The 13935-nt window shown below is 39.3% G+C and overlaps 1 protein-coding gene across 3 annotated transcripts in view; it reads right to left on the minus strand.

Moving 5' to 3' along the window:
• Positions 1 to 1087: 1087 nt before the first annotated feature.
• The window catches only part of cacna1bb (calcium channel, voltage-dependent, N type, alpha 1B subunit, b), an 83450-nt gene continuing 70602 nt past the window's right edge, over positions 1088 to 13935 (minus strand). For all 3 annotated transcript variants that reach the window (XM_046066301.1, XM_046066302.1, XM_046066303.1), the window contains 4 exons: positions 12378 to 12416; positions 9549 to 9804; positions 5641 to 5864; positions 1088 to 4925 (listed from right to left, as the gene is read on the minus strand). In XM_046066301.1, the coding sequence (XP_045922257.1) occupies positions 4386 to 4925; positions 5641 to 5864; positions 9549 to 9804; positions 12378 to 12416 (1059 nt within the window). In that variant the 3' untranslated portion in view covers positions 1088 to 4385. The remainder of the gene's footprint in view (positions 4926 to 5640; positions 5865 to 9548; positions 9805 to 12377; positions 12417 to 13935) is intronic.

The following is a 13935-nucleotide window of genomic DNA, read 5'->3' on the forward strand; positions in this document are numbered from 1 at the left end:
TAGTATGCAGAAATTAAATGTTATTTTAAAAATGTACTATATTTAATTTAAGGTTTACTTAAAAATATGATTTACACTACTGTTTTGAGTATTCTGAACTTATTCGGGTTTACAATGTACAGTTTGCTTCTGCCAAAAACACTATGAGAGTAAACCAAAGCAGTCCAGCTGAACAATGAACTGACAGCCAATGTTAGTTACAGCTACAGCTACAGAGCTGGGTAATGAATCGCTGTGGGTTCATCATCATATGTGACCCCTTTCTCATAAGACCCATTTTTAATATAAATGCACCATGTCACAAAGCTCGAAACATTTCAAACTGGTTTCTTGAACATGACAATGAGTTCACTGTACTAAAATGCCCCCCACAGTCACCAGATCTCAACCCAACAGAGCATCTTTGGGATGTGGTGGAACGGGAGCTTCGTGCCCTGGATGTGCATCCCACAAATCTCCATCGACTGCAAGATGCTATCCTATCAATATGGGCCAACATTTCTAAAGAATGCTTTCAGCACCTTGTTGAATCAATGCCACGTAGAATTAAGGCAGTTCTGAAGGCGAAAGGGGGTCAAACACAGTATTAGTATGGTGTTCCTAATAATCCTTTAGGTGAGTGTATATCTGAATGTTTATCCCTTGGATTTACAGTGTCTCATGATGGCAGCAATTTAGCTTCTTCATCATCACAACATATGTGTGTCTGAGCTATGCATGATCCGTTTAGCAGAATTGGATTGGCTGTGTGGTTCATAAGTAGATATGGGTTTCAAATTTCATCTGTATCAGTTCCCAGATGATTAAACATCAAGATTCATTCAAATCCAAGTCTTAACAATTCAGTTGAATCTTCTTAACCTGCCCAAAAAAAACACATTTAACATATATCTAGCAACACTTACTTTTTGTTCAAATCTAAATGTTTGTGTTTTAATTATGCTATATTAAATTATTTGACAGCTGTTACTTAAAAATTGCAGAAAGCTACACAAAACAAGATTCAATAAGAAATATGGAGTATCAGATTCAATACAGGACTCAGATTCAATCAAATGCTATCAAAACCCAACCTACAGTAATCAAGTTCATATTCATACCTCTTTATTCAATTACTTATATTCATACAAAATCTATAGGTACAGTTGAAATGACTGTGAGAGAGACAGTCAAGTAACAGATCAGGCAGCGAAGGATTTAGCCACTCCGGCACATCTTTTCTGAGAAGGAGCCTTGTTTCCACTTTGGTGGTTCTGTGATAAAATGTTAATCAAGCTCCTTTTTTTTCTTTTTTACTTTACCTGTGTTTAGATAATCAGAAAACACAACCAGGAAACAAATTGTACAAATTGTGGACTGAAAGAAGTCAAACAATGCCTCTTTTTTTTTCCTTTTTTTTTTCTTCTTTTGCAACATGCACATTTTCATTTCAGAACATGCAAACAGGACATGTCCAGCGGGGGCAGCCATAGTTAAAGTGTAAGAGGAAAACTTGGCACCCTGTTCGCGTGGGGCTCGTCGGAAGTCTGAAAATGTTGGATCTTTTTAGAAATGTACCGTAGAGAAATCTCTGCTCCAATATGGCAACTTACAGAAACATTTAAAGACAGGAAGATAACAAGCAATCTACTGTGTTACCTTTACAAAGAACAGTGCCATGCCTACAGTTAGACCTTATTGACCTTATTGACCTAAAATGTCTCCCTTTAGATGATCCATCAAATAGATTGCAAAATATGAGACAACAAAAAGTTAAATTAAAACACATGGAAATGGTCAGACTTAGATCAAATAATATTTGCTAATAATTTACATGTTTAAGAACTTGCTTAGAGTCAAGCCAGGACAATACAAAGAGCACAGATATTTAGACACCTAGAAGTCTGTTGTTTTGTATTTTGATTCAAAATACACATAGTGATATATAATCCGTCTATACACGTGCAACATTTGTTTAATTCAAATAGGTCCATAAGGTCAATGTTTAAAAAAATCCCTAACACACACTTTTGACAAATCCTGGATCTGCACCATAATATATTAATTTGTTCTTTGGCCAATTACTTCATTTAATTGAAATCTAAAGGTATTTCATCCATGAACTGCATCATGTGTCAATACAAACCTAACAATTAATTGATCCTATACTAACTAAGTATTGTCTGTGATTACAAAGCCTGACATAAAGTAGCTTATTCCTCTTTGCTTAACAATCCCACACTAAATAATCACTAGAACATCCAATCCTGCAGGGGAAAATAGCCCCTAACCAATGCACTATTTACTCCTGTTTGAGTAACGTTTGCTAAAACCTACAGTGCCCAGCTGTTTTAGGTAATGACTGAGGATGTTTTAAAAATAAAGTGATATATTTGTTTTGTTTTTTAAATTACATCTTCAATAGAAATCAATGAGCTCGGGGCTGACTCCCACAGACATCATTACCACGAATATGGCCACTATAGTTTATTTTGAGTCAATCCCACAAACACCTTCTGGTGGCCATAAAAACTCACTTTAGCACCACATGAGTAGTAATCCGCAGCTGGCAATAGTCCCCAACAAATGCACTATTTACTCTTCTTTAAATAATATTTGCTAAAAACTACTTGCTCAGTTGTTTTATGGAAAATACTTAGTCTTTTTACTGAGCCAGGTCAGCTGTATAAGGACATGGGGTAGAAGCTTGGTATTGGTCCGATAGGCTCATGTGAAACTGTTATTGATGGAATACCTCACACTAAAACCACTCTATTAATCCTATTCATCTGTTTTTCTGAGCAAGTTTAAAAAAAACAACAACACTAAAATGATTTAAAAATACAACTTGACCCAAGTCTGGAAAGAACATAGTTTTATATTTTGGGTGGTTCAGTCTAGGTAGGCGTCATGCAGTCAACTTGCCAACCAACAATGCCCCATGATCCACATACATCAGCTTTGATACCATTTGTGCCTGTGTGTTTCAGTTAACTGTACATTATATAATATTACATTTACAATTTATATCTCTTCATACATAAATGTAAAATTTGGTCGCAGTCACACTAAAGCCTGAACCTGGAGATTCCAGAGGGTAAAGCTACAGGGCAGATGAAGTGTCGTCTTGTTGCATAGCCCTACTTTAAGTCAACAGTCCGCAGCAACAACACAACTCTTTATTGTACCTGTGAATACACAAACAGGTAACCTCGCCTTCAAGCCCTCACACAATACTGCTCTCAGAGGAAAGGTAAGAAGAAAGGAAACCCATGAAATATGGGTAAATATGGCAGAGATGAGATATATACTATATGCTAGAGGAGGCAAGTGTTTCTGAATATTTTTTGTTGATTAGAAATAAAAAATGGCACTTCTCTCCATTCAGAGACCATTTCTACCAACTGACTGGCAGTATATTTGAAAGAGAAAGGCAAATGCTTACCACACACCCTTAAGCAAAAGTACAGACACTATTTTTTGACAAGTTCAAGACCCTGGCATGCACTACATTGCTTACTTTGGATCTGTAATTCTGACATACCTACCACAAGATTCAGTACAAAAAAGTGTTGTCTTTTTTTGCATTCTGTCCATTATACCAGATTCAAACTTTGTTCTCTACACTTTTTCTCACCTGTGTACACACAGCATCCTCTATGGTATATTCAAGTCTGTCTGACCAGGCTGCATCTTAATACATTTTGGAAAACGAGGCACTTAGTTTTCAGCCACATAACGTCAGAAAAGAGATATCTAGTCCCTATGACCACTCAAAATGTACGTCTGGTACAATTTACAAAAACATGATCATGAAAACCCATGTCACATTACTCACTTGGTCCGGTGTTGTGGCAGAAGCTTAAGACCCAAATAAATTTGTTTTCCTAATATTCCTAATTAAGTGATAACCACAAAGTAATGGCTGATGAAGAAAAAACATCCATAGAGAGGAAACAAAATGAAACATACAAAAATAAAAACAGTGCGGGCGGCCATATTAATACCAGAAATGAGGCATTCAGATCTGTCTGAAACACAGTTCAGCGTTCACTCAAAGAATGAGGGGATTTTGGCTTTTGTCTTCTGCTCCACTGGTTTTACAGGCCAAGGCAAAATACTTAAGGGTCTTCACGTGTGCTATAATTTCAGTGCAAGTAAAGGGGGTAGAAAACGTCATCAGTGTCTTTTTTTCCTTAAAGAGTTTGTTGTATAAAAAAGGAGAGTAACACTACAAAGCTGGAATGATTTCTGATCCCTTTTTACAGCACTTTCCTCTGGCTTTTTCCTCACTATCTTTCCTTCTGTATTTATCTGTCAGCTTCCTGTCAGCTCACTGGACCGGACATGCGCGCTGTACAACACTGATAAACTGAACCGTCCTCAGCTAACAGTTTTCTGACATATTAGCACCAGTCTTCTTCCTCCCTCTCCCTGAGACTTCCTCGGCTCCCAGGCCCAGACGCAGAGTTCACCCCGAGGGTGAAGTGGTACCCATTAGGCACCACCCCCGCCCGGGCTGTGACGGGCGCAGCAGCAGTTCCGTGTGAAGCTGAGGCTGTGGTGGAGGCAGCAGTTCTGGCAGAGCGTCCTCCTCCGTGGCTGCTCACAGTGTCCTCCGGCTCTTCAAGTAGGGCCTGTTGAGAAGCGACCTGCGGCTGCCGGTTTAAGTTAGGGTCTGAACCGATGCGGGTGACCGGTATCGGGGACTCGTTGTGGCCCCCGAATAAGCGATCGTGCTCTGAAAGGCCACGGCTGAAGCGAGTCTGGTGCCCCGTCGTAGCGGTGCTGGCACCGGACGGGAGAGGTGAGGAGTTGGCTGTCTTGTAGGCCACAGCAGGACGAGGGGTGAGGGGGGTCTGTGGGAGCTGCCTGCGACTACGGCCCAGAGTGCTCGAGCCCGAGGGGAGCGTTAAAGGGCCAGCTCTAACCACACTGCTACCATGCTGAGAAAACAAATTATAAAATGCAATGTATGAATAAGAAGAAAGTACATTTACCAACTTTGGAAAAAAAATTAAATATCTAAAATTTGTGTAGACAAGAAATACTGTACTTGCTCTAACAAAATGATACAAAATCACATCTATTAATGCTTTTTAAGAGAATTTAGAGCGCTTTCACATGCGTTTGCTTCGGTGAAAGGCATTTCTTTACATACAGTACATAAGTCTGTAAGTAGGACAGAGATATTTTTTTGTTGCGTTGGTTTAGAGCTCCAACACACTGGTGATTAAAGAACCTCTTAACACCCACTGAAAGTCTTGTTTTTGATGACTTCCAAAAGTTTAACTTCTCACATTGCTGCAATGATGTCAAAGTGCACTGCAGGGTGTGCCAGTACACTGTGACATCACTGTTGTTTCAGAGGTGAAGCAGGCTCAAAACGTCTCAAAACTCAGAGAGGCCAGTGTTAAGTCTGGTCTAAAGTTACTCTTTAAAGTCCCAAACTGTAGCTTTTATTTGAACAGTCTAGTGTAATAATTGTGGATGTTTTGATATGTGATCTCAATTTTACAGTTTGGTTTTATTCTGTCTAATATGCTGGACTACAGAGCCAAAACAATGAAACATTTGCCACTGTCCAAATGTTTGAGGACTGCAGCCTGTGCAGGACAAGTTAGCTGGTAATCACTTAGTGACACACAGCAGGTAACTCACCTGTTTGAGCAAACCAGCGTCCTGTCCCTCTCCGGGAGATGTGGATCGGCTGGGACCGGCTGACTTGGTGTGACACTGCTCCCTGCTGCCGTAACGCTCGCAGGAGTAGTAGCGCTGCTTCTCTCCTGCTGAGGAGTGGTGCCTCCGCTCATGAGGCCTGCTGCGGTCCCGCTCCCTCGCTCGTTCTCTAGACAAACCTTCAGCTGAAGGGTCGGTGAACGAACCTGGAGGAGGGTGCCACCAAATGAAATGAGAAGGAGCAGGTGGAAGATGCAGTATACTATATAGTATATTTTTAGCTATCACTTTTATCATCTCATCATTGCTTTTGAATGCAAAACATCAATCTGTAAAGATCTGGTTGAATTCAAATTTTCAAAGATGTAAAAAATGTGGATGTGTGAAGAATCTGTTGACCACCTGTTGCTCTGTCAGTAGTGAAGCAATTGTTCTTTTCATTAGTGCCATAATGGAGAAAAGAAGCAAACCACGCTCTATAGTCATGACACAAAAACATCCATGGAGTCATGTGTGGCAAAATCAATCACTGGATAGGGTACAGCTATTTGTTTGTAAAGTTTGTAAAAAGAGTCACCTTACTACTGACTCAGGCACTACAACAAATTCTCTATTCTACAACAAAATTTAAGATTAAATGTACCCTGTGGAGTGTACAGGAGCAATATTTTTTACGAGTGGGTCTCTTCACTTCATATTGTGTCTAAATTCAGCTTGGTCATTATCTTGTGCTGAAAGTCAACACTGATGCTTCAGCCAATTGATTTGGGATAATTTGTGATAATTGTGTTAGTTTCGTGATATATGTAATTATGTTTTTGTACTGTCAATTTGTCTTCGAAGACATTTCATTACACCTCTAATTAAAGGCAAATGGCTCATCTATGTGTGTGCGTGTGTGTTTCTTTTGGTTGTGTGGCATAAAGCAAAGCAGTGTGGTGAAATTACTCTCTTCAGTGCTGGAATAATTCCAGTTTTCAGATTAAAACTGTGATGACAGAAACACAGTAAGCCTATTCATCATTCTGATGTGTCAGATCTGCCTCAAGAATGACAAGCTATGAGGAGTGAAACACAACTTCACTCTTTTGCGGTTCCTCTCACTTTAATAGATGTAGAGAGGGCTGCTGGATGTTCTGCTATCTCACCAAGGGGTACCCATAAATCCCTGGGCTGGACCTGTCCACTATGGCCTTTTATCTCAGCAATAAAGCCCAGCTGCCGCCCTCCAGTGTTAACACAAAAAACACACAGCCACCAGCTCTCAGGCTGTATTAGCTCAAGCTTGGCAAGAAAAGAAGTCCTGAAATCAAACCTAGAGGAAAATATTACGGCAAAATGAAAGGTGAGAAAAGGATTTTGTGAATTTGGTCATTTGTTGCAATAAACTGTCTGCTGTTGCTGTCTGAGCATACTTGAATGGACCAACATGGGTACTTGGTTGGATGTTTTTACTCAGAACTTGTTTCATGCATATTTGTTTGATGCAACACAAGGAATCTGTACCGATGGACTCAAAACAACTGCCTTTGGGACAAATAATGGGGTACCAAGGTTCTGTGCTGGGTCCTTTACTATTTACATTTCTACATAAACAATATTATCACTCCAACACAGACACATAATATCCATTTTTATGCAGATGACACAGTCTTGTAAGCATATGGCTCCTATTCAAATCAAACTATCTTAAGATAACAATCTGCCTCTAACATTCTTCAGGCATAAAACTTGTTTCTGTTTTAGTCATTATTAGAGAACTACAGTCTATCATTTGTATTTATAAAGGTCTCCTGCCAGAGTTGACGGTTTCATTCTAGTAAACCCTCGGGTAAATACTGAACTTGGGCAGACTGCCTTCCACTACGTTGCACCTAATACATGGAAGGAATTGCAGAGGATTTTAAAACTTGAATGTTTCATCCGGCTGGCCATTTTAAGCTTTAAACTTCAAATGTATTTATTGATGTGTCTGATTGTTTCCAATGCTTTATGTATGTTTTTATGTCTGGCTATATTCCTATATTCTTCTTCTTTTTTATATTTTATGTGCCTTTGTTTGTCTGGTTATGTTTGTAGTATGTATCAGTCCTTCTATTTGGTTTCCTTTATCTCTGCTGTACTAAGGTCTCCCTTGCAAAAGATCTCTATGAGATTACCTGATGAAATAAGTTATATATAAATTGTTCCAAATGATAAGCCGTAAAAGCATGTGCAAATGTATTCAAAAGTATACAGTGAAGTTCTTTAAAATGATTGTTAGTGCCCCTCAACAGCAAATCATCTGTTGTTATTTTATTTATATGAATTTTACAGATGACTCCAAAGTTCAGCTCGAGAAAGAGATGTAACCTCATTCATGGGAAACAGCCAATGACTGCTGGTGCACCCTGATTGTCTGGCAAAAGTTTTAAAAAGACAATTTAGATTTACTGTATGTCAGAAGTAGAATAGTGTTTTGTGTGTGTGTGTGTGTGTGTAACAATACAAAACAGACAGATCAGACATGCCAGCACTTATCAGAGAGCTCAGTCTACATTTTATAAATATAACTGTTACATTTAGAGGGAACATAGGGAACAACTGATACAAAAAAAGAAAGAAAAAGAAATCCCCAGAAAAGCAGATTTTCCTCTGAGAGCTCACAACCCTCTCTGCTAATCAAATGGAAAGCCTGTCATGTAAAATCCCTGGTTGAAGCCAGCAGAAACCCTTTCACCTACATAACCCGATCATGGAACTTTAATCCTATAAAGAATTTCTGCAACTACGTTAATACATCCAAGTGATCTACTAAGAAAGCCTGACCTGCTATCGCCTTCTCTCCATGAAAGTGATGCCAAGTTTCTATGTGGATATTCTCGTTGATATGAATTAATATTGCTGTGTTAAAGTAATTTATCTCTCAACAACCTTAAATATTCCTTCTGAATGAACTTCATTCATGAGTTTTAAGCTCTATGTGATGACATATTTATAGTAAAATGTTAATATTTTATTAGTATTGTCAGCGAGTCCCAGAGGATGTAACAAAGCATGTGAAGCAAGACTGTGTAACTTTTAACTGAAGAGCGCCACTGTGGCCACAAGTAGTAATTACAGGATGACAGCATATTGAATTTCCCTTAGTCTTTACTTGATGAGTCATCATCTTAGTCATCATCAGGTGACATGACTGAGAGTCAATAGAACGGGACCACATGGAGGAAACAACACACAAAACAAATAAATCCGATTGAAGGTCCACTTACTAGCTCAGCGGACGGAGCCTGCTCAGTTGCATGGAGAAATTTGCTGAGGAAGACCACCACATGTGAATGAATGTCCCAAAAAAGTCAGTGGACATTTTTAATGTCAAAACTACTGTTTCCAGGGGCAAGAATTACCTTTTCTTTTCACCAAACTGGTGAGGTACGGTGTTTTCACTTTGTGTTTGACTTTTGTGATAAAACAACGGAAGCGTGACAGTGTATTGATTGTGATGAACAGAAATGATTACAGTTTTGTTATCACACAGAGCTTAAAAAGGAGTAAATGCCTTGTTTCACTAAACTTTAATTAACTTTTTACTGAAAAGGGCTATTGGAAGTTCAGTATCTTAATATGAATATTCCTGAATAATTACTGTGTTTGGCTGACCATATCTAGCAGTTTACAAACGTGGTTCAGAAGCTGAATTACAAAAGTTAGACCTTGATTATTTTTAAATAAGTGGGCTGCATTTTCTCATGCAGTGCTAATGTCAGTCTGAACATCAAAAAAGACTTTACCTTGTGTTCTAATGTTCTGTGTTCAATGATGTACAGGATGATAAAGCCTATAAAAATCCAATTTATCAATACTATCAACGATATTATCGTCATAATATACAGGGTTTTTTTCTGTCTCACCAACAGTGCTGGACGGTTGCACTGATGATGCTCTGTCCAGGGACCTCTGCTTCTTCTCTCTGTCCTTGTCCCTGCGTCGATGGCAACGGTGGTGGTGGTGATGGTGGTGGGCTCTGTCCTGGCCCTGGACCTGCCCTGGCGTGGTTGACGCCATGCCGGGTCGTTCCAGGTCATACTCCCTTAGCCCAACCTCCTGGTAGTGCTGCTGTGTCAGCGAGGATGCTGAGCGTCTAATAGGACTGAGGTCGACAATTGGCTGAGAGGGAAAGAGTAAACACGAGGAGGCGTGAGGATATAGTAGAGCAGAGGGGCAGCTGTTGTGGTTTTACCCAAACCACTTATACTGGATCATCAAAATATCCACGACACACAAATGACACAACCAGTGGACGGCAACCTTTCATCGTAAGACAGACTCTACCCGTTCTTCTCCAGGCACCAATGTAAGAAAAGTTTGAGAAGAATGAACACACATCTGTGACTGAACTGAAATACTTACTGTTACAAAACTAACATAATTCGCAAGCTAGCAGGCGTCTCTGTTAATGAACAAAGAAGAGGTGGGGCGTTGACAATGGCCTTTCCAGTATTTTTCGCTTTTTTACATGACACCTGATTCAGGACTATCATACCACATCTCATTGTAACCAATATTATGCCTGATAGCTATCAGAGAGAATGTTAACACTTCAGCTGCACAGGCATCATAAAATTAATTTGGGGAATAATGTTGAAATTACAAACTCACAGCAATGGACTTACTGGGTGATGTCTAGATAGTAACCCTAGATTTGCGAAAACGCTCACGAGATTTGTACATGTTGTACATGATGTTTCTTCATTGTGCACAGTGTGCACGGCTTTCTGCCAGAAAGGCAGGACACACCACTGGATACACCACTGTTTGTACCCTGTGTGAAGCCAAAAGTCAATGCTGACTTATTATTTTAACTCAAACCCTGAAGCTTTGGTAAACCTAACCAAACTGCGACTGATAACTGAAAAACACATTTTAAAAAAATGGAAATAATAAGTCAGCTAGGTCTAAAAATAATAAATCACTTGTCACCGCCATTGTTATAGAATGTTTTAAAGTCCTAGTATACCTGAGATTGCCAGCGCATGTGGAGTAAAGTGCTCACGTACAAGAGTTTCGCAAATCTAGGGTTACCATCTAGACACGACCACATTATCTCCTTATAAGTTGATATTGCCAGCTTGTTAGCAAACAGTTGCTTATTTACACATCGAGCAGTCACAGAGCAGCATTAGCATTCATTTGGAGGGTTTCTGGCCACCTCAAGAATGTAAGTCCAATATTCACTCTCTTTTAGCTCTGTTTTTGGACTCTACCAAATCCTGTGGGAAATATCAACCTCTTTAGCTGCTAAATGCTCTGCTATGTTCACCAGATAGTCTTTATAACTTTGCCTGTTTGCCATTTGGTGCCGAGCAGATAGCGTACTTGAGGTTGTTAAAGCTTTTTCACTAAAAACAGCTGCCTCGTGAGTGAATCAAAACAGTAAAGCTTAACAATAACTCGCTGTACAGCTTAAGCTGTGAAGCCAAGAGGAGCTACAGAGTTGGGTTTGTCTTTTGATACAATATTATTATACAATATTGATTATAGCAACTTTAAGTATACGGTGGTGTATTCCTTTAAAAGTTTAAATTCATCAATTTCTCTCCAGGGATTAATACTTTCACTAATGTGTTGAAGACACTGACACTCACCCCACCTACTTCTTCTCTCCCTTTTACTGACCAGTACAGCTAACAGGCAATAAACTGATGTGATAGGGAACTGGAACAGCAGCTAAGTTACCACCCCACCTGCTGGTTACTGCCGAGATTATGTCTTTTAGGTAATAGTTATTCAAGATTTAAGGGGGCAAACAATTTGTTGATGAAATACTATTTTCAATGATTTCAATGACTCATTCAATGACTTTCACAGACTAGGGTGGTTGTGCTGTTCCTCTTGTTCACATCCCACAGCCTAGCCTGTAGCTACAGTCAGGAACAACAATATCACAACACTGGAAAATATTCATATTACCAAGTCATTTTTTAAATTAGGATGCAGTCTTAAAATCTTATCTTTTAGATTACCATGATATGCTATTAACAAGAAAAAATAATTCCACCTGTTTCTTTCAAAGAGTCTTAAAGTGCAGGTCAGTGAAATATTCCAGAGGTATATCAGCCCTGTTCTGTTTGCTTTTGTTATTATGAGTGAGAAAAAAAGATTTTAAGACTGAAAGTAACATCAAATGACCGATAAGGTTGGACGAGCTTTTGTGGTGTAGTTTAAAGATAATAGTTATTTCAAAGCAAGAAAGCAGCAGTACTGTCCCTGCCTTGTTTCACAATCACACACCAACTCACAAAAAACTACAGACTACTACACTACTACACACTACTACGTAACATGAAACAACACTCACGTACACACAACCACATTTTACCAAAGTGTAGTACTGTACTGCTGTAGTTAATGGCTGAAAAGCAGGACAGAGTGCTTGACATACCCTGGATACACATACAAATACTTTTCCAGGGATGGAATCTGGGTGTTCTTTGTGGATAATCTAAATGTGTGTGTTGCATGTATTATGTCTATTAGCAATTTCATGGAATGACCAGTGTATAATGTATATATAGGAGGGTCACTTTGTCCATGATGTTAAGAGGGTATGAACTCCACACTGAGATGAGAGGAGCACATGGAGGCAAACACAGACATGTGAGAAGAAGAAAAACAGGGAGAGAACGAGAGGAGAAGAAGAAGAAGAGAAAGACAGAGGTGGCACAACAGGTGGTACATACTGCCAGGTGGGTCCCAGGGGCGTGGCGAGGGTGGCTCCGCTATCAGACAGCACACACAAGAGGGAGGTGGGCAAAACATTAGCAGTGGATCGAAATCAGGAGAAAGGGAAGACAGAAGAGGAGAGCAGAGACTCAAGAAGAATAAGGCTGGTGATATTCTATATTTTTCTTACTGTCAATAAATCGTATGAAAACACCAAAACCAAAAATGTGTTACTCCTACTAACGAGTGTTGTGATCCTTATTTCTCTGCGCCACAGCGTTGCATTGTTGTCATACACTTTTAAAAACACTGAGCAACACTGGGCACTGGGTGACATGTTCCTTCATTAACCATGAACACACACACAAACACTGTAGTTTATTTTGACTCAATCACACATACACTGTCCTGCTGCTGGAAATATGGACAAATGCACTACTTTCTCCTTTTCGAGTAACATGCTAAAAACTAAAGTGGCCAGCTGTTTGATGAAACACAAAACTACATATTCATGAGCAGTTTTTAAAGCATTACATCCTCATTTGGTACAAAGGGGCAGGAAATTGCAAATTAGAGAGGGTTGGACCGACAACATCACTGGTTTAGTCTTTTCACGGGATGTGTTGACCATAACAAAAATACAGGATAACCCCAGCCTTATCATATAAAAAGAGAGTGTGACATTAAATGCAACATAAACTTAAGGAAAGCACATGTTAAGTGTTGTGGGAGACAGCAGGGTGACGGAGAGAGAGACAGACAAAAACACAGAGACAGGCAAACAGCAAAGCTAAACTGACAAGATCGGACAGGTGAAAAATGATGGACAGACAAATCCTCTTGACATGACATCCATATGCAGCAGAGAAGAGCAGCTACTCACAAAATGACATTAAGAGAGCAAAAAATTGAAACATGGATGAAAATAAGTGAAATTTATAAAAATAAAAAGCACATCATCTTCATTCACATCCCTTTTTAATATCTCAATATTTGGACTGCAGGGGACATGGACTAAATGGAATAGTTAAACATTTTTTGGAAATATGCTATGATGGTTTCTTTCTGAGTGTCAGAGAAGAAAATCCCTTTCAGTCTCGTGTGGATGCATTAAGTATGGAGCTAGAGCCAGGAGATGGTTAGTTTAGCTTAGCATTAAGCCTGGAAAAATGGAGAAACAGCTAGCTTGGCGCTGTCCAAAGTTAAAACACACACCTACTAACACCTCTAAAGCTCACTAATAAACACATTATATATAATTTATTTAATCTCTACGCACACACAAATGTAAAATCAACATTTGTGGTTTTAGGGGGAGTTATGTACATGATATAATCACTGATGAGTCTTTTAACTACTTCTTATTGTAAGCACAGCAAGCACCAACTCCATACTTAAGGCAGGAACATAGCTATGGTATCCATCTTCTCATGTGACTCTCGGAAAGCCCAAAATGTTAAACTATTCCTTTAAAAAAAGGCAATTCCACTAAAACATGACCAAGGCTGGGTTTAATAATTGAGACTTAACAGGCTCATCTAGTAGAACACTGACTCCAGTTCAACTGGTCATTCG

This window comes from Micropterus dolomieu, linkage group LG13 (genome assembly GCF_021292245.1).
Source record: "Micropterus dolomieu isolate WLL.071019.BEF.003 ecotype Adirondacks linkage group LG13, ASM2129224v1, whole genome shotgun sequence".
NCBI lineage: Eukaryota > Metazoa > Chordata > Actinopteri > Centrarchiformes > Centrarchidae > Micropterus > Micropterus dolomieu.